At 46.2% G+C, this 21,562-nt stretch overlaps 1 protein-coding gene across 1 annotated transcript in view; it reads left to right on the plus strand.

The window, feature by feature from the left end:
* Window positions 1-2,913: 2,913 nt before the first annotated feature.
* The window catches only part of LOC141052037 (cytochrome P450 2G1-like), a 129,508-nt gene continuing 110,859 nt past the window's right edge, over window positions 2,914-21,562 (plus strand). The window contains exon 1 of the mRNA XM_073549216.1: window positions 2,914-4,132. Within this exon, the coding sequence (XP_073405317.1) occupies window positions 3,848-4,132 (285 nt within the window). The 5' untranslated portion in view covers window positions 2,914-3,847. The remainder of the gene's footprint in view (window positions 4,133-21,562) is intronic.

Genomic DNA, 21,562 nt, shown 5'->3' on the forward strand with positions numbered 1-21,562 from the left:
GCAGTATGGGTGCTGACTGCCTCCTGATCCTCCTGCTTCTCTGGGTCACATGTCTCCATTCCTCTGTTTCATCAGGTGCACTTCGAATTTCTTCTCTTTCTGTAACATGAAGAGATAATTTTGCTCTGTCCAAGAACTCTTCACCTTCCTTAATGATCTTCAACGTAGCTAACCTCTCTTCGAGATTTTGCAACTTTTCCTCCAACAGGGACACAAGCTTGCATTTGTGGCATGTGAAGTTTGGCTTTTCCACTGGTAAGTCTGTGAACATGTAGCAAGAAATGCAGCTCACCAAATGGCTCCTGGCCTCTTCCATCTTGAGATTTCTTAAAAACGACGAGACGAGCCAAAAATGATCTCCTCAAGACTCTTCCCCTGGTTTTCCGATTTCCTCTTTTCAGCTGCAACGGCCAAAACCCAGTGATCGTTGAGCTCGCGGAGACTCTTCACTTATCCCAGAAGGCACTGGGAATATGCAAATGATCTCCTCAAGACTCTTCCCCTGGTTCTCCTCAAGACTCTTCCTCTTGGTGACTAATTAACCCTTTCTATGCCAAAAAAATGAGAAATTTGATAAATATCCCTTGTGCGCAAAAATAAAATGTTTAGCGTCTTCAGAATAGCCTGATTTATTACTGTTTATGTTAGTTATATGTGCTGAAATTCTTTTTTTTTAATTTTCATTGTGGAATAACCTATATAACGAATGTGACATGCCTGGCATTCTATGCAGTATGTAACGTGATCAGAATCACAGTTAATAAATGATTTTATTTTATAAATAGTATTGTGATTGGAGGAAAAGGCAGTTCTCCTATTGTTTGCAAATTGGCAGACATTACATCTGTTACAAGAGAATTTGTAAAAGCCTTTTACTCATATCCAAGATGTGGGAGTTTTGGCTTGACGCACCATGCTGGGAGACATCATATTTCCCAGTGTGCAGCCTCTCCTACCCACTACTCTGCATCCATTCTGGAGGATTGTACATAAGGATTTATCCTGATTGACTACAGGCAGATATTTCAGTATTATCTGCCTAATTTTATTATACTGGCTGCTGTAAGCAGTAGAAAATGTCACCTGTATTTTAGGAATAACATTTAAATTTGTGTTGTCAGAATGTAACAAATCAGCACGTGGAATTTTAGAAACATTCCCATGTTTTATGTTGACTTTTTTGTATCCCCCTATCAAGCAGCCTATTGCTAATGGCATTGCTTTCCTTTTAAAAACTTTCCTCGCTGGAGCAAATTCTTCTGGCTCTAGTTAGCTCGACCCTAGGAATAGCATGAATGGTGTGTAGGGATGTGCATGTGAAGACATCAGAATCCTGTTACCAGAATTACTTTTTCTGTAAAGGGAAGTGTTAGCCCTATGTGTTGTGCTGCTGCCGGTGAGAAGCACATCTCAGGGTGAGTTTCCACATAGCGCAATCCTTGCACTTAGGACAGAGCGGAAAGCCCGCTCTGCCCAAAGCCCCGCCCCCTTCTGTACGCGCGGTGATTCCGGATGTGCTCATTGAACACATCGGGAATCGCCGCAGCATATCCATAGAGTAGGCTGTTTACCTTGCTGAGACTGAGTGTCGCCGCAAGGTAAACAGACATGCTGCATTCTAAAAAGACGCGTCGCATGTCCAGTTTAGCGGGTGTGTCACCCGCGTATTAGGACGCATAGAGGAGATGGTATTTCATAAAATCCCCTCCACTATGCTGTAACATCTGTACGCTGCGGATTAAATGCTGCGGCTGTATGCAGCATTCAACACGCAGCAAATCCGGATGAAATATGCCACGTAGAAACATACCCTAAGAAGGGAACCTCATTTGATGGAATGCCACAGGTGAACTCACAATACCATTTATAAAATAAAACTATTTATTAACTGTGATTCTGATCACTTTATATAATGCATAGAATGCCAGGCATGCAACATTCGCTATATAGGTTATACCACAAGGAAAATTTAGAAAAGAATTTCAGAACATATAACTATCATAAACAGTAAGGCTGTGTGCCACATTCAGGATTTTTCGCATTTTTTCCACGTATTTTTAGCATTTTTCACTGCAAATACGCTTAAAAAGCGCATGCATTAAGCATCTCATTATTAGAATGCATTCCGCAATTTTTGTGCCGATGCTGCGTTTTTTTCCGCAAAAAATAATGCATCGCGGAAAAAACGCAGCATGTTCATTAATTTTGCGGAAAATCTGTGGATTTGCCACTATGTTCATTGTATTAGGATGCTCCGGAAAAAAATGCAAAAAATGCGCACAAAAAAAACGTGCAAAAAACGCGATAAATACGCAGAAAAAAATGCAGATTTCCTGCAAAGGAGTCCGGTTTTGCTCAGGAAAATTCTGTTTACGTGGGCACATAGCCTGATAATTCAGGTTATTCTGGAGCCACGAAACATTTTATTTCTGCGCACAAGGGAGTTTTTTCAAATTTCTCATTTCTTGGCATAGAAAGGGTCAATCAGTCACCAAGAGGTGGTGACTGGAAGAAACAATTAGCACTCTGGGAAGCCTTTTGGATTTTGACCCTAGATACTAAACACGCACAGGGCATGAACTATAGGAATGATCTTTTTTACAGCTATTAAATTGAAAGATACATGCTTAAATTATGCTCTAACTTAAAACACAAATTTATGCAATTTGATATTTTTGGATATGCTTTGAAATAAGAGATTCATGCTATGTGTATTCAGCTGTTGTTTTTCTAATATCATTAATTGCTATGTTTGTGATTGGTTCCTTGCTATATATATGGCGGTGCGCCAGAAACGCCTCAGGCAGATTGTCTCTTTCACTCTCATTTTTAAAAACTGTTTTTAAAAATGTTCTAATAAAAATAAATTTTACTTAAACTGGATGGACGTGCTGGAAACACCCCTCCTTCCTCACTTCGGCTGACATCACCAGCAGGTACGGCGCCCACCAGCTATATTCAATTGCAAAGGCTTGATATATGTGTCAGCCTGTCAAGCTCCAACTTCTACTCTCCCCCCTTTCTCCCACAGGCACTAAGACCGCTTTCACACCTCAGGCTTTTTGTCCCGGCACGATGCGGCGAAAAACCGGACTACCGGATCCGGCCGCAAACGCAGACACCGGATCCTTCTTTCTGCCGGATATATTCCTGGCAGAGAAGGTTTCCGGGCATGCGCAGTGCGAAAAACCGGTCCGGCGTTGGGAAAAAACGTTGCATGCAACGTTTTTTCCAGACGCCGGACCGGCTATTTTCTCCGGATCCGGAAAAAAACGGACGCACCGCATTGCCATCCGGCGCAATGCAGCAGCAATGATACAGCACGGGGAAAAAGCTGGATCTGGTCGTAACAGGTGCCGGATCCAGCAGTCCGGTCTTTCGCCGCACCATGCCGGATACTGAAAGCCTGAAATGTGAAAGTGGCCTAACTGGTGATTTGAGAGCTCCCCTGGGTTTTCTACCTTTTGTAAATTTATTCAACAACATGGATAATACCATGCAATAGACCATCATCTATTTTCGTTGCAAAACTCTCATGCTTAGAAGACGCAGCAACTAGCACACAAATGTATTTTACTATGACCTTGCCCACATAATTCTGCATCCCAATGATCAGGGGATTTTTGAATCCAAACAAGGTGTATATAACCCTCCTTTTCACTAGGCACCCATCCAAATGTAGCTCCATTGCCAAGCAGTGTGCGTGTTACTTAATTCTTTTATGCAAAGAAAAAACATATTGATACAGTAACTAAATGCTCAAGTGAACTTCAGAAGTTTCATTGTCTGTTCCATGAACTTTAGAAAAGTCTCTGGCAAGATTTCTCGAAACATTACAAACTAAACTATGATACAATACAATCAGCAAGTGGCACAAGTCCAGAAACCTCTGCTATATATACACTGGTGGCCACAGCTGATCATACTATTATTAGTGCCGCCAACCTGCAATATGGACATCACGGTGTTAGCGACTTTGATCCTGGTCCTGCTGGTATCCTGCATGTTCATCTACTCGACGTGGGATAAAATGTACAGGCCCCGAAATTTACCCCCTGGACCGATGCCACTTCCAATTATTGGAAGTGTCTTGCATATAAAGCAAGGAGAGTTGGTAAAATCTTTAAACCAGGTCTGTAATTCACCTTTATAATTTGTCTGATATCTAAAGCTTTATAGAAACCATAGTTTGGTCTGCATCATCGCTATAGACCTATAAGTCTTATATCACGTTCTCATGATGAATATTTGGTGAGTTTTTGATGTCACAGGTTTTCTGCACCTGCTAAGTAAATTAAGTCAAACGCTTTTCTTCATTGTGATTTTGAGAGCGATTTTTTTTTTACATGCGTTTTTATCGTGTTTATGACAACATGTTTCTTTGTCTCTTTTGGGTACATCTTGTAAAAAAAGCTACTTTGTTTTTGAAACTCCATGGTATTTTGGCTTTGAGAAAACTTTATTGATACAGCTATGTCTTTTAATGTGTTCCCGCTGTCGAAGTGCACTAAAAACGCATTTGGTTATAGCTATATTCACATTCAGACGTTGCTTTTCTGCTGCTTTTTTTTTACTAAAACCTGCTCTCTTTTGGTAATAAAGAAGCTGCTTACAAAAGCAGAGTTTGCTGTGTTTTTGAGGCTTATTTTGGTCCTTTTTCTGGTGCAGATTATATGTGTCATTTGCCCCTTCCTGACATGCGCCGTACTAGTACTGCTCTGCCGGAGCCGAGTTCCCGCAAACTGCAGTACTAGTACGGTGCTGCTATTTCCTATCACCACACTGTATCGCGCGGCGATTTGGTTAGGATGGCTGCTCTTCCTGAAACCAGACCATCACGGCATGTCACCAAGGGGGCCTGATCCGTCCCCATGCGTCAGTCATTGCTGTGATTGGCTGGTGAACTCTCACCAGCCAATCACAGCAATGTTACCAATAAAGCTCTGAAAAAAAAAGCATGTGAGAGGCTGTGATCTGTGCTGTGAGACACAGCACCAATCACAGCCGTCATAGTGGGTTGGATGATCGCCAATTCACCTCACCTGATTAACCACTATGGCGCTGATTGGCTGAATAATAGCTTCTAGCCAATCAGCACCAAAAGGGTTAATCTAAAATAGGGATCACTGCTCTGCACACCATCTTTACCTCAGATTTGTCATGCAGAGCAGTTCACCAAGCCCCTCTGTGTCACATGAGAGAAAGAATCCATTGGTGGCCACTGTGATTGTCCCTGCGATCTCCTGCCTCAAAGTGCTGCTGCCCCATTGATAGCCTCTTACGATCTTCCTGCTGTGAGCTGTGTACTGCTTGCTGTGTGACTCCTGTGATCACAGCAGCAGCAGCACCTCCCTCATCCCTTTCCCAATCCCCCATCCCTGTTCCAGTATCCCACCTCCCCCCTTCCTTTCCCCTTCCAAATGAATTTTTAGCACAATTTTTTGTGCCTTTTTCCTCTGCACGGCGTCCTGCGCAGAGCATTCATGCTCTTCCTGTGTATGCAGCGCTCTGATCAGTATCGCTGCTGATCACAGACTGCGCCACGGGAATTTTTCTTTTTTCAGATAGTAAGCCTAGCGGACATCACAGTATAAGCGACAATCAATTTTTATTTAGAAAAAAATAATAGTAATTAATACAGTGTAGTTCTAGACGTAGCAAAGTAGCGTAGCCGGCGTCAGTGTTTGGTGCACTGTTTTGCACTTTTTTGCATGCATGGTATCCTGCACAGAGCATTCGTGCTCTTCCTGTGTCCACAGCGCTCTGATCAGTATCGCTGCTGATTAGAGATGAGCGACTTTGCCTTTTTTAGGGTCGAGTCGGGTTACATGAAACCCAACTTTCACAAAAGTCGGGTTGAACGAAATCGGCCGACTATAGGGAAAAGTCGGAGGCTGACTGAAACACGAAACCCAATGCAAGTCAATGGGGAAGCAAAGTCGGCAGGGAGTGGAGGACAGTAAACACACCTACAGTGCCCATTTCAAAGCCAAAAACATCAATTCTTATTACTGAAGCTTGTCAACCTTAATTTACTTCATAATTATAGTTACACATTGAAAACTGGGGGTTATTTGGCTAAAGATGTGGGGGGTAGGGCTGGCTCCAGGTTTTCATGTGCCCTGGGCCAAAGAGTGTTAGTGCGCCCCTTTAACACATACCACAACTCATGATGCTCCGATACGGCACAGAAATATAGGTATAGTGCAATGACAAATACTTCACTGCTTACATGACATGACTGATCTATTTTAAATTCTACAATAGCTCAAAAAAAGGACAGTATATTACTCCATATAGTATTATGGCCACCACATTGTGCGCCATACAGAGTAATTAGCCCCATATATTTCTCCATACAGAATAATTGGTCCCATATACTGTTCCATACAGTATACAATGAGCTCCACATAATGCTACAGTATATGATGGTCCCTATGGATGATGCTCCAGTGTATGATGGGCCCTAATAATGCTCAATATATAGTGGGCTCCATTTCTAAAGCTCCAGTGTATAATGGGCCCGTAAATGCTGCTCCAGTGTCTGATGTCCCCCATTTGGAATGCTCCAGTGTATGACGGGCCTCATGGATGATGTTCCAGTGTTATGATGGGCCCTAATAATGCTCCATATATAATGGGCTCCATTTCTAATTCTCCAGTGTATAATGGGCCCTGTAAATACTGCTCCAGTGTCTGATGTCCCCGATTTGGAATGCTCCAGTATATGATGGGCCCTATTTTTAATGAACCGAGGCATGGTATGTGAAAAGAGCTCCATGGAGTTATCTTAAGTGTGTGCTGCCGCATCCTTCACTTTTAATGTGGGTGAAGGACACAAGGAAAGGGGTTGCTCCTGACCAGAAGCCTGCACTGACGACTCAGTGCTTGGATTTTTTAAACTTCAGAAGAGTAGGCGATAGAGCTGGAGGCTGTTTCAGCAATGTAAGGCAACACCAGTTCCTGATGCTCCAGCTTTAAAAGCAGTCTACCTACTCCCAGAAAAGGGAGCCTTACAGGCCTTCTGGAGCTACACCATGACGCAGGCTCAACACCTCCTGCCCTAGTTGCTATTGTGTTTTTGGCACTACCAGCAGAGGCACCACCACCACCATCACTAACAGGTGGCCCCCCACGCCCACATCCACGTCCTCTTCCACCATACTTCCTCATGTTTTGAAAAATGGACCCAAAATACCAGCAGATATATGGTGCTGTATCAGAAGTGTACAGCTCTATACAGTCTAGGGATAACAGTAAATCTCCATATATATTTCATGAGTCATACACAGACGCTCACAGGCTCAGTATGGATTACACAAATAAAAAGTTGAAAAGGGGTTCAGTATCACCAGATAGAAGGTATATATAGTATAGTGTAAACATTCTGAATCTCCGTATATATTTCAGGAGGCAGACACATACGCTCTCAGGCCCAGTATGGACTACACAAGAATATGAAAAGCTGTAAATCGGTAATGTAACACAAGCGTACAGCTGTAAACAGTGTTGGGGTAATCTTAAATCTCCAAATATATTTCCGGAGTAACAGACAGATGTTCACAGGCTCATTATGGATTACACCTTAATCTAAATAGCCAAAAAGGTTACTGTATCAGAAGCGTACTGCTGTAATCAGTGTGGGCCAAATTTGAAATCTCCCTATATATTTCCGGAGTCACCCTCACACGCTCACTCAGTCTGGGTTTGACCATAATAAAAAATGTTGTTAAAAAGGTACTGGATAACAAGATAGCAAGTATATATATTATAGGATACAATTAAAATCTCCGTATACATAGTCCCGTAGTCACTCTCAGACGCTTACTCAGTATGGATGCGATTGTAACACTAAATGTCGACCAAAGGTACTGTATAACAAGATACAAGCTGTATCAAGTATAGAGTAATAATTGGTATCTCCGATTCACCGTCTATATAGAAGGTGGAAACGACACATGCTCACTCACTATGGATGATACCTTAGTAAAAAATTTTGAACCAAGGTACTGTATCAGCACATACCAGGTCTATCCAGTCTAGGGGTAATTGTAAATTTCCGTCTACACTTCCAGAGTCAGACACAGACACTCACAGGCTCAGTATGTATTACACCAGAATTTAAAAAGTATAAAAAGGGAAAAGTATTTGAGGCCTACACCAGTATACAGTGTTGTGGTACTTTTAAATCATTGTATATATTTCAATCTCAGTAAGCCAGTCCAGACTCTCTGCTACTGCAAACTACATGGATAAAAGTACAGACAGAAAGTCGAGTGTTTGCAGAAATTTGGGAATTACTCATCGCGGGAAAACCTCACAGTAGATGTTGCAGAGGCGCTTCAGACCCTCAATTACTGTGTCTGTGGAGACAGCGAAAATGGTTCTTTGTGAAGAAAGGATAGCTTTATCGCAGTAGCGTGTATCACATCACTGTTACTCGTCTCCATCCAATTGTGATCACAGGGAGAGATGTAGACATGGTCCTCATTGCCTATCATATGTCTGGGCATTTTGGAGGGCAAAAGACAGAACCCACAGGCCGTAGGCGATTCTATTGTATTGGCATAAGAGTAGACATAGAAAAATGGTGGCAGGAATGTCACACGTCTGTGACTATCACAACAGTGAAAGGTGATCATAAAGCACCACTGCATCCGCTTGTAAGTTGACGTCCATTACAAATGGTAGCCATTGATCGTCTGAAGGTAGAGGCCAGCAGGGCAGGCCAAAGCTACATCTTAACCATCAACGATCAATACGCCAAACTTCTAGTGGCCGTCCCTGTGAAGGATTTAACTGCCCAGACTACACAGCGGTGTAGCAGGGAGAGGTAAGTATTGCAACTTGCAAGTGCTGTGGCCATGACCAAGCAGGGGGGGCACACTCGTGGGCGATGGCATTGGCACAGGGCCCCTCATAGTACGCTGGTGTGTCTGACAGCGAGTGGGCCCCCCCACCGTCAGAGACCCTATGTTGTACTATGAGGGGCCCTGTGCCAGTGCAGTCGGCCATCAGTGGGCCCATCCACCTGTTCAGAGCAACGGCACTTGCCCGGGTGTGCCAGGTGTTGACCCCAGCCCTTGGGGGAGGGCAGCCCAGTTAGGGAGGTTTAAAAAATAGCATATGTTGATGTGTAGGCTGGACATTCAGCAGCTGTAAATGGCAGAATTGGGCAAGTCAGTGGAAGAGAACAAAAGCGAGGCAGTTTTCTGGCAACCTAGGTGTCATCAGGGAAAGGTGGGACAAAATCCTTGGAAACCCATGCATGGTTCATTTTAATGAAGGTTAGATCATCAACATTTTGGGTCGACAGGCAGGTCTTTTTTTCTGTCAGGATTGATCCAGCAGCACTGAAGACTCTTTCAGATAACACAATAGCAGCAGGGCAAGCGAGTTCCTGTAAGGCATATTGTGCCAATTCAGGACAGGTGTCCAGTTTAGAGGCCCAATAGTCAAAGGGGAATGACCTGTGACGGAGAACATCGATATGGGAGGATAAGTAGTTTGTAACCATAGTTGACAACTGCTGTCTCCTGTCACTTTTAATCGATTCAGTATTACCAGTCGTGTGAGCGGTAATTGAGAAATCAGTCCACAACAAGGTCATGAAACCCCTGTCTCCAACGCGACTTCGGTTGTGTGCACCACGAGCACCTCTTCCATTGCGCCCACTACGGCTCGTGGGAGAAACAGCACCGCTGCTGTGTGCTGGGAAAGCCTCAAACAAATGGTTTACCATAGTTGCTTGTTTGTTAGCCAATATTATCTCTAGGTTCTCCTGTGGCATGATGTTGTGTAATTTGCCTTTGTAGCATGGATCGAGGATGCTGGCCAGCCAGCAGTAGTCATCCTTCATCATTTTGACAATGCGGGGGTCCCTTTTTAGGAACCGCAAGGCATAATCGCACATGTGGGCCAATGTTCCAGGTGTCAATAATGCACTGCCACTGCTGGGTGGAGGAGCACTTTCTGGAAAATCCACATCGCTACAGTCACGCACAAACCCTGTACCTGACCTTGGAACACCAACATTTTCTCTTGCCCCCTGAGAAGCATCCTCCTGCCCAAAATAATCATCCCCCTCATCCTCCTCCTCCACCTACATCCAGGACAGTTCCCTGACCAGACAATGGCTGACTGTCAGCAAGGCTTCCCTCCTCCTCCTCCTGTTCCTCCTCCACTGCAGACGCCTGTTCCTTAATGTGCGTCAAACTTTGCATAAGCAGACGCATAAGTGGGATGCTCATGCTAATGATGGCGTAATCTGCGCTTACCAGCTGTGTGCATTCCTCAAAACACTGAAGGACTTTACAGAGGTCTTTCAGCTTTGACCACTGCACACCCGACAATTCCATGTCTGCCCTCAAACTGCCTGCCCGTGTATCCTCCCACAAATGCATTACAGCCTGCCTCTGTTTGCACAGCCTCTCAACCATGTGCAGGGTGGAGTTCCACCTTGTTGCAACGTCTATAATTAGGCGGTGTTTGGGGAGGTGGAGCAATCGCTGCAGCTTCTGCATACGACTGGAGTGTACGGCCGAGCGACGGATGTGCGAGCACAGTCTTTGCACCCTGTGGAGCAAGGATCTTGACTCCATATAATTATTAAGGAAGCACTGCACCACCAGGTTCAAAGTGTGAGCCAGGCAAGGTATGTGTGGGAGTTTTGCAAGGCCTATGCCTGCCACTAAATTACGGCTGTTATCGCTGACTACCTTGCCTGGCTCAAGATGTAGACAGGCCAGCCATGACTCAGTTTGTCACTGCAAGTAGTCGGCCAGTACCTCCGCGGTGTGACTGTTGTCACCCAAAGACATCATCTTTAACACAGCCTGCTGATGTTTACCACTAGCTGTTCGATAGTGGGACACCTCGTGTGCAACACTGCCAGCTGCGGATGGAGTGCTCGTGCGACTGCGCTCTGTGGACAAGCTTTCACTTATAGAGGAGGAGGCTCGAAAGCCTACAGGCAACTGTTTTCTATACCGTGTGCTAGGCAGCACTGCTCCACCGCCGCTGTGCCCTGTGGAGCCTGCATCCACCATATTAACCCAGTGCGCAGTGATGGACATGTAATGGCCCTGGCCATGCCTACTGAACCATGCATCTGTTGTGAGGTGCACCTTTCCACTCACTGATTGCTTGAGTGCATGGACAATGCAGTCTTTCACATGCAGGTGGAGGGCTGGGATGGCTTTTCGAGAAAAGTGCCGACTGGGTAGGTCATAGCGTGGGACTGCGCAGGCCATGAGCTCGTGGAAAGCTTCGCTTTCAACCAAACGGTAGGGCATCATCTCTAACGAGATTAGTTTGGCAATGTAGGCGTTCAGACATAGTGTTCACGGATGAGAGGATGAGTACTTTCTTGTCCTTCTCAGAGTGTCTGGTAGGGTGAGCTGTACTGGAGAGCTGCATATGGGGGAACTATCGGTGGACCGGATGGAGTGAGAGGGGGCTGGTGATGTTATTGGTGGTGATGGCCTAGATTCAGTGTTGTGTTGCAAAACCATTGTGATTCCCTGAGTGGTTTGGCTTTGCGACGACACCTCAACATTTAGTGCTGGTGGTGCGCTTAACAGTGGCAGTGGTGTTACAGTGGGGAAAGTGATGGAGCGTTGCTGGCTACCTTCAGTCAGAGCAGGTGCACATGTGCTACCTGACGTTCTGTAGTCCGTCCACGCTTGCAAGTGCATGTTGGTTAAATGTCTAAGCCTGCAACTGGTATTCAAATTTCTGAGTTGTTTACCTCGGCTAAAGGTCCTTCTGCAATTTTTACAGGTAACCTTTGCCTCATCAGTAGGATTTTGGACAAAGAAGTGCCACACTGCACTCTTCCTACTATGGCAGACATTTTCTAGCCTTGCACGCTGTGCTAACTTGACCATCTGGCCAAACTGTCCAGCAACTCTTTTATTTTTTGGTCCACGTTTTTGGACAGCTACAGGCCTGCCAGATAACCGCTGCTGTGATGTCAATGCCTGCTGCGGATCCTTCTCCTTATCTCAGCTATTGCCAGCGCCACCCTCCTCCCCCAATGGATGCCAATCCGGGTCCAGAACTGGGTCATCCATCACCTCCTCTTCAAAGTCATCTGCACCTTCCTCTTTACCTTCCTCTGTGTCACTCTGTAAGGTGATATAGTATGTGGGAAGGGGCACCTGAGTTTCATCTGGGTCAGATTCTGGCTCATTAGACTGCGAGGGCAATGTAGTGCTCTGGGTCAATGTACCAGCAGAATCATCTAGCAGTGGCTGTGCATCCACTCAGATTCATCTTGGACTGGAGAATTCAGGATTTGACTGGATAACCCAGGCATGGTATGTGAAAAGCGCTCCATAGAGAAATCTGAAGTGTCAGCTGCCTCATCCTTCACTTTTGGTGGGGGTGAAGGACACAAGGAAAGGTGTTTTTCATGACCAGAACCCTGCACTGACAACTCCGTGCTTGCAGGTTTGGAGCCTTCAGAAGAGGAGGCAATAGAGCTGGTGGCTGTTTCGGCAATGTACGCCATAACCTGTTCCTGATGCTCGGCTTTAAAAGCGGTTTTTGTACTCAAAGAAAAAGGAACCTTACAGGCCTTCTTGGGCCAGACAATGACGCAGGCTCAACACCTCCTGCCTAAGCTGCTATTGTGCTTTTGCCAGAACCAGCCGATGCACCACCACCATCAGTACCAGCCGCGCCCCCCCTGCCCACGTCCGCGGCCTCTTCCACCATACTTCCTCATGTTTGGGAAAATGTACCCAAAATACCAGCAGAGAGATGGTACTGTATGAGAAGCGACCAGCTGTTTAAGGTGCATTAGAAAAATTAAATCTACGTATATTTTTTGTTAGTCACAGACGCTATCCCAGTATGTATTTGACCGTAATATAACAAGCAGATATACGGTACTGTATCATAAGTGTACAGCTGGATACTTTTTTATGTAACTAAAAATCTCCGTATATGTATTTACAGAGTGTCACACACACACGCTGACTGTATAGATTTGACTGTAATGCGAACAGCAGATATACAATACTGTTAGGCCTCTTTCACACTTCAGTTTTTTGCATCAGTCAAAATCCGCCAAAAGGACAGATGGCGGATCCGTTTTAGTAGTGATGACAACGGATGCCACCCATCCGTTTTTTTGACGGATCCGACAAATGAAGAATTTTAAAGGAATCGCAGCCTGGAAAAGGAGAGATAGAGAGATAGAGAGAGAGAGAGACCGGCACCCAGAAAGAATTTCGGGTGAAATGAGTTTCTGGAGGATCTGCCAGAGAAAAAAACATTGCAAGCTCCGTTTTGAAATCTTTGAGGATGGTGACGGACAGCAACTTTTGGCGGATCCGCAAAAAAAACGGATGCAACGGACGGCAATCCGTCACAATCCGCCAATAATGGAAGTCAATGGGGAAAAAAACGGATCCTCAAAAGAAAATTGCGGATCCGTTTTTTTCAAAACCTGGCGGATTGTGACTGATTGTAAAAAACTGAAGTGTGAAAGAGGCCTTAGAGAATCGGACAGATCAATACGGTATAGGTCTGGAAAAATGGAAAATCTCCTCAGTTTGTTTTTCCAGAAAAACACACAGATAGCTTCACTGTTTGAAAAGCCAACAGCTCTAAACGGTGTAGGTCTGGAAAAATGGAAAATCTCCTTTGCTTTTTTTTTCCAGAAAAACACACAGCTTCTATTTGTCCGTGGTACCAACCGGTACACGGAAGTGTGTGAGGAGCATACACCGCTATACGGTGTCTGTATGGAAAATTGTAAATCTCAGTCTATGTTTATACGGAGTGACACACACTGTCTCTGTATAGTTTGCACTGTAATCAAACAGCAGATATACTAAACTGTTTGAAAAGCCGACAGCTCTATACAGTGTAGGTCTAGAAAAGTGGAAAATCTCTTTTTTTCTCCAGAAAAACACACAGATAGCTTGTATTTGTCCGTGATACTAGCCGGTACACGGTAGTGTGTGAGGAGCGTACACCGCTATACGGTGTCTGTATAGAAAATTGTAAATCTCAGGCTATGTTTATACGGAGTGACACACGTTGTCTCTGTATAGTTTGGACCATAATCAAACAGCAGACATACTAAACTGCTTGAAAAGCCGACAGCTCTATATGGTGTAGGTCTGGAAAAATGGAAAATCTCGTTTTTTTTTTCCAGAAAAACACACAGCTTGTATTTGTCCGTGATACCAGCCGGTACACTGTAGTGTGAGGAGCGTACACCGCTATACAGTGTGTGAAAAAATGAACACTCGGTAACTGAGCAGAACAAAATAATAAAAGTTGGAGTGCTTTGAAAAAATCAGTTTGAACAGCAGTGTGCACACACCAATGCAGCTATCAGGTAGCCTTAAAAGGCAGCCTAATCACCTCCAGCGCTGCTGCTCACAACTAAAATCCTCCACTTTCACTGCACCCTAACTGTTAAGTGAAAAGCGCTAGCAGCAGAAGCTATTTTTTTTTTCTTCTTCCCTGCCTAAAGCTCTCAGTATCAGCAGCAGCACCTCTCCCTATTCTAAGATCAGCAGTAGTAAGATGGCGGTTGGCGGTCACGGCCTTTTATAGCCCCTGTGATGCCACACAAAGCAAGCCAATCACTTCAATGCCCTTCTCTAAGATGGTGCTGGCCGCTGCCTATGTCATCGCGTTGCCCACAGTGTGCGTCCTCCATTATTGACTGAAAAAAGGTGCTGGAAGCATTACTTGAAACGCGACTTTGGCGCGCTGGTCGGCGACCTCATGGCCGACCTCACGCTATGGTCGGGTTTCGTTTCATGAAACCCGACTTTGGCGAAAGTCGGCGATTTTTTTAACTTGACCGACCCGTTTCTTTCAACTCTACTGCTGATCAGAGACTTCGCCACTGGAGTTTTTCCCTTTCTAGCTAATTAGCATAGCAGACATTGCAGTCTAAGTGACATCCGATTTTTTTTTAGAAAAAAATAATGATAGTAGTTAGCACAGTGTAGTTTTAGACGTAGCAAAGTAGCGTAGTCGGCATCACATCGTAAGCGATGACTGATCTTGTTTTAGAGAAAAAAAAATGTACAGCGTAGTTTTAGTGGTAGCGTGTTATTATAGCCAGCGTCACAGCGTTAGTGACGACTGATCTTGTTTTAGAAAAAAAAAATGTACAGAGTAGTATTATAAGTAGGGAAGAAGCTTATTTTTTTTTCTTGCCTACAAAGTACATTAGGGGAGCGTACATCACATTGTTGGTGACGTCCGTTTTTCTTTTGTAAAAAAAATAATTACTTGCGTCGAGTAAATTTTTAGCTAGTGCATTAGGGGAGCATATGTCACATTGTTGGTGACGTCCGTTTTTCTTTTGTAAAAAAAGAATTTGTGTCAGGTAAATTTATAGGGAGGGCATTAGTGTAGTGAACATCTGTATTTTTTATACAGACTTTTCTCACATCTGATTTTTCTTTCTACATTTTATCTCTCTACTTTTTTTCCTCTCTGTTTTGTTAGAATAAATAGTACCCTATACACAAGCGCCACACATTACACATGTAAAAGCACCACTCACATATACATCCCAGGGGTTTGGAAAAATAACAAAAAAATGGCCCATTCGCCATCCTTGCGTACGACACGGATTCAGCCAGTGAGGAAGCTCCCACATTCCTCTATTCCTCATCCTCTTCCTCCTTATCTAGTGAGGAAGGACCCCCAACAAGGTGCCCTAGGACCCAGGCAACTCCTGCAGCAATCGTTCCCATATTATCAGCCTGTCATTCCAGATTTCAGCAGCAGCTCAGGAATCCAATTTGACACCACAGGCCTCACTGAAATTGACTTCTTCAAATTCTTTTTCAGTGATGAAATAATACATCTTATGGTGGCCCAAAAACCTGAATGCCCAAAAATTTTTCACCCAAAATCCCACGTCATCATACGCCAGATTGACTCTGGTAAATGCAGCAGAGATGATGACATTTTGGGGAATTATGATGCATATGGGCATAATAAAAAAAACAGAGCTTCGGCAATACTGGAGTACTGATATTCCCTACAACACACCAGTATTTCGCATGGCTATGACAAGGAAACGATTTGAAGGGATCCAAAAATTTTTGCATTATAGTGATAATGCGCAGTGTCCTTCCCGAGACGATCCAAACTTTGATCATCTATATAAAATCCGGCCAGTGGTTGAACACTTCAGCAGAAAATTTGCCGAGGCGCACACACCCCAGAGGGACATCGCTATTGAAGAATCGCTCATTGACTTCAAAGGGAGGCTAAAACTCCAACAATACCTTCCCAGTAAGAGGTCCAGGTACGGAATAAAACTGTACAAACTGTGCGAGAGTACCTCAGGGTACACCCACAAATTTAGGGTCTACAAGGGGAAGGACACCCATATTAACCCCACTGAATGCCCCCCTGTCCTCGGGGTGAGTGGGAAAATTGTGTGGGAATTGCTGCACTCACTGCAGGATAAGTGTTTTCACCTCTACATTGATAATTTTACACCAGCATCCGACTCTTCCAGGCCCTCTCTGCCAGAGGTATGGTTGCATGTGGCACTGTGCAAAAAAAAAATCAGTGAGGCCTCCCTAAGCCGCTAATTGGGCAAACGCTGAGAAAAGGGATGTCCTTATCTTGACTACCACACACCATAACAACAGCACCCTTGTCACTGTTCGTGGGGCCACAACAACAGTCCCAAAGCCAGATTAAATCTTTGATTACAATCGGTACATGGGGGCAGGCCCGGATTGATAATGTACCCAACCGGGCATTTTCCCGCTGGGCCGCTGTGAAGTGGGCCGCAGGCTGCCAGCGCCTGCTCATCTGGTGCAGCCACTGGCCTGTTCCTCCTGCCGCCGGAACATAGCTCCCAACGGTCGCAGGATTTTTCTTTCCCGCAGCCCGCACTGCAGGGAGATAAGTCGCCACACCCCCCCACGCACCACATCTTCACCGATTCCCACAGATCCACTGCAGCCTGAGCCTCCAACAGCATCACTAGACTGCTCCCTGCCCATAGGACCTGTGATGAGGTCACAGCAGGGGAGGAGTCAAGGGTCACATGATCACTAGCCCCTGTCCCAGGCCCCTGATCATGTGACCCAACTCCTCCCCTCCTGTGACCTCATCACAGGTCCTGTGTCCACAGCCCTCAATGTGTGCAGGACGCTGCTGTGCTGGTTGCCATGGTGCTGGATGAGGTAAGATTTCTGTGTGAGGTCAGGAGGGGTTTACAGTGTGGATGTAGCAGAGTCGTGTGTGTACGAGGTGTACGGAGCAAAGCCGTGTGTGGACGAGGTGTACGGAGCAGAGACGTGTGTGTACGAGGTGAGCGGAGCTGTGTGTGTAAGAGGTGTACGGTGCGGAGCTGCGCGTGTGCGAGGCGTACAGAGCGGAGCCATGTGTGTACAAGGTGCGCGGAGCGGAGCCTTGTGTGTATGGAGCAGAGCCGTGTTTGTATGAGGTGAACAGAGCGGAGCTGAGTGTGTGCGAGGTGTACGGAGCGGAGCCAAGTGTGTACGGGGTGTATGGAGCAGAGCCATGTGTGTACAGAGAGGAACCGCGTGTGTACGAGGTGTACGGAGCGGAGATGTGTACAAGGTCTACGGACCGGAGCCATGTGTATACGAAATGTATGGAACGGAACCCTGTATGTACAAAGTGTACGGATCTGAGCCTTGTGTTTATGGAGCGGAGCAGAACAGTGTGTGCATGGAGCAGAGCCGCGTGTGTATGAGGTGTATGGTGAAAAGTCGCATGCGTACAAGGTTTACAGAGTGGAGCTATGTGTGTTTGACGTGTGCAGAGCGTGGCCGCGTGTGTAAAAGGTGTACGGAGAAGAGTCGCATGTGTATGAGTTTTGCGGAGTGGAGCCATGTGTGCGCGAGGTGTACGGAGCGGAGCTGTGTGTATATGAGGCATACAAAGCGGAACCATGTGTGTATGAGGCGTGCGGAGCCATGCGTGTACAAGGGTGGGGAGCATTCATACCTCCCAACTGTCCCAGTTCCAGCGGGACAGTTCTGATTTTGAGAGAGAGACTGCCGCAGCCGGGAGCTTACTTCTCCCGCGGACATAAGAGTACACGGTGGAGCCCCAAGGAGCACTTTAAAACTCGCACGTGATGTTCTACCGGAAGCGACGTGATGGAAGCTGACCAGAAATGAGGTAATTTCGTGAGGAGATTGTGACGGGGCCATAGAGGGACTTCAGGGAATGCTTCAGATCGATCACCTTGTGCTCCTCCAACAGCATGGACAGCGGGATTGCCTTGGAATCGGGGATGTCGGCCATGTGAGTGGATCATGATATGTCCTGCATCAGGAGGCTCAGGTGGGCACTACAATGGGAGCCGGGCTGCTATAGTATCTTTATAGAATCTTTATTTCTTTCTCTCTCTGTTCCTTCTTTCCATCTTTCTAATGTTTCTTTATTTTTTTCTCTCTCTGTTCTTTCTCTCTGTTCTTTTTTTCATTCCCCCTCTTCCTTTCTCTCTCTCTGTTCTTTCTTTCCCATCTTTCTTTCTCTCTGTTTTTTCTTTCTTTGTCCACTCTTTCTTTCTCTCTCTGTTCTTTTTTCCTTCTCTCTGTTCTTTCTTTATTTCTTTCTTTCCCCTCTTTCTTTCTCTCTCCCTCTCTGTTCTTTTTTCCCCTCTTTTTCTCTCTCTCTGTTCTTTTTTTCTGTCCACTCTTTCTTTCTCTGTTCTTTTTATTTCTTCTTTCTTTCTTTTCCCTATTTCTTTCTCTCTCTGTTCTTTCCCCTCTTTCTTTCGCTCTGTTCTTTGTTTCGCTCTCTAATCTTTCTTTCTCTAATCTTTCTCTCTCTATTCTCTTTCTTTCCCTCTTTCTTTCTCTCTGTTCTTTCTTTCTCTCTCTGTTCTCTCCCTCTCTGGTCTCTTTCTCTCTCTCTCTGTTCTTTCTTTCCCATATTTCTTTCTCTATCTCTATGTTCTTTCTTTTCCCTCTTTCTTTTTTTCTCTCTCTCTCTGTTCTTTTTTTCTGTCCTCTCTTTCTTACTCTCTGTTTTGTTTTTTCTCTCTCTCTGTTTCTTTCTTTTTCTCAGTACCAGCCACTGTGCCCATAATGCCAGCCACTGTGCCCATAGTACCAGCCACTGTGCCCTCAGTACCAGTCAGTGTGATCAGCAGTGCTAAATGGGTGTGGTTGGGGCATGGACATGGGCATGACTAGTTGTGAAATGGGTGTGGTCAGGCATGGCCAAATAGCTGCCGCGGTGCATGCCACACCCTTTTTCCCCTCTTTCCCTTCTTCAAAAGTTGGGAGGTATGCCCGGTTACACAGATGCACGCAAGCAGCAGTCATTGCTTGCAGTACATGTAGCAGGACCGCTGCTGCAGGGGTAAAGAACGTGCCCAGCCCAAACACGTTTAAATTAAAGTACATCAGCCCCCAGCACTGCACCGGTATATACATCAGCCTCGGCAGCACCTGTATATGCACCAGCCCCAGCACCCGTATATACATCAGCCCCAGCACCCATATATACATATGTATATACAGTAGTCTCAATGTGATATATATTCAGCAGTATGTAACAATCTATATAATTGCCTTAAATTGTCCGTCATCCACTGCCGTCTGGATGTCCTCGAATCCCACAATCCTGCGCGCCGCACCAGAAGTACGCCGACCGCCATATTGGAATACCAAAGTGATGGGTATTCCAATATGGCACCCGCTGGTGGTACCAGGCCCTTGCGCAGTACCACCAGTGGGACACGGCCAGTACCCCCACCTCCAGGACCCCCACCACCGGACCCCTGCCGCCGGGACCCCTGCCGCCAGGAGACCTGCTGCATCCCGCCGCTGCCTGCCCACCCACCTCCGTGCAGTCACAGCCGGCATGAAAGACCGCGGCTTGCGGCCTGTGCTGGAGATCAGGTGTGGGTGCCCTCTGGTGGCACTGCATTCCATCTCCAGCACAGGCCGCAAACCACTGTCTTTCCTGCCGACCCCATCTCCAGCACAGGCCGCAAACCACAGTCTTTCCTACCGACCCCATCTCCAGCACAGGCCACAAACCACAGTCTTTCCTGCCAACCCCAATTCCAGCACAGGCCGCAAACCACCGTCTTTCCTGACGGCTGTGACTGTGGATCGCCCTCACCCAGGGCAGTGGGGTACTCGAGCCGGGCCCATTGGTTTCAATGGGAGATGTCACGTTAGCTGTGACCCGGTCCGTGGCCCTGGGCGTCCATTGTAAAAGGGGAATGTTGAGCGTGTGGATGATGATGATTAAAGTTTATAAGTGAATGATTCGTGACGCCACCTGTGGTGTTCGGCAATGAAGATGTTAAGCCGACGCTGCAGACAGATCCTCTGGGACAGATGGTGTGGTGCAGCAATGATGTTGTGGCCCTCCACAGGTAGGGCTGTAGTCCCAGCGCAGTGTAGATGAAGCGCTAGTGAGGGGAGCGTAATGGTGCAGTGTTAAGCACAGAGATATTGCAGGGCTGAGTGGGTTGGCGCAGGAATAAGCGGAGGACACCAGGGCATGTAGTTCCAAAGCTTTACTCACAGTCTGTTGAGCATACAGGTGCCCGCATCTGTGCCGTGTCCTCCAGGTCAGGGGCCCAGCCAACTTCTAGGCAAGATGAAGTACTCCGTTCCAAACTCCGCCAACATATGTGCCTTTTCTGAACATCTCCCTTTTGCGCCTATTGTGAAGTACTCTCAGTACTGAGTTACAATGGAGTTCCTCCTGTCAGATGTTCCTATGAACTCTACTTGTATGGTAGACAGCTGTAGCCTGCTTCGGGGACTCCTTGCTACCAAGTCCCGGCTCACTCTCGTTGCTGTTGTGCCCCAAGTCTTGTGTGGGAATAAAGTGGTGACAACTTCTATTCCTCCGGTGTCTGCTGCAGGACCATTAGTATCCATACAACCTCGGGGACCGTACCCCGGCCTTGCGCTGTGAACTCGGGAAGGGTTCTGCTCTAACCCTAATCCTTAGTCCTCCTCTCCTTATGTTCCGTACTAATCCTTCTTTCTTATGGAGAGAGTCAGGCTTTCCATCAATGTTCCGTTCCTGTGTCAGCGGACCCAGGTCACTGAGGTCGGCTGCAGCACTTCCTTCATCCATCCCACTCAGGGGATCTTCACTCTTCCACTGACTCTGTCAAACTGCCTAAATCCTAAACTCTTCCTGCTCTTTTGATGTCAACTAAACTCCACCCACCTCCCAGCATGCTTCATGTTCCAAGCAGGGAGCCACCAAAGGGTGCTTTGCTACACTACTGTGTTGTGTGGGATGCAGGTGTTGGAGTGTGGTCAGGTGTCTCCACCTTACCTGAATGGTGGGGTACCACACCTCAGAGGAGGTGCAGTACCTCTGTGGTGACTGAACCCTCAGGGGCGCCACAACTGCACGGAGGTGGGTGGGCAGGCAGCAGCGGGACACACACCCCCCACACACACACACAATTCCCTCCCTCCCGATGCGATATCTTCGGGCACACCTCTAGTATAGTATAATACTGTCAATTATAATGTAGGGTTGTGTGTATATAGTGTAGAGCTGTTCATATAGTATGCTGCTGTGTATATAGTGT

This window comes from Dendrobates tinctorius, unplaced genomic scaffold, assembly GCF_039654945.1.
Source record: "Dendrobates tinctorius isolate UK_male_01 unplaced genomic scaffold, ASM3965494v1 ptg000158l, whole genome shotgun sequence".
Lineage (NCBI taxonomy): Eukaryota > Metazoa > Chordata > Amphibia > Anura > Dendrobatidae > Dendrobates > Dendrobates tinctorius.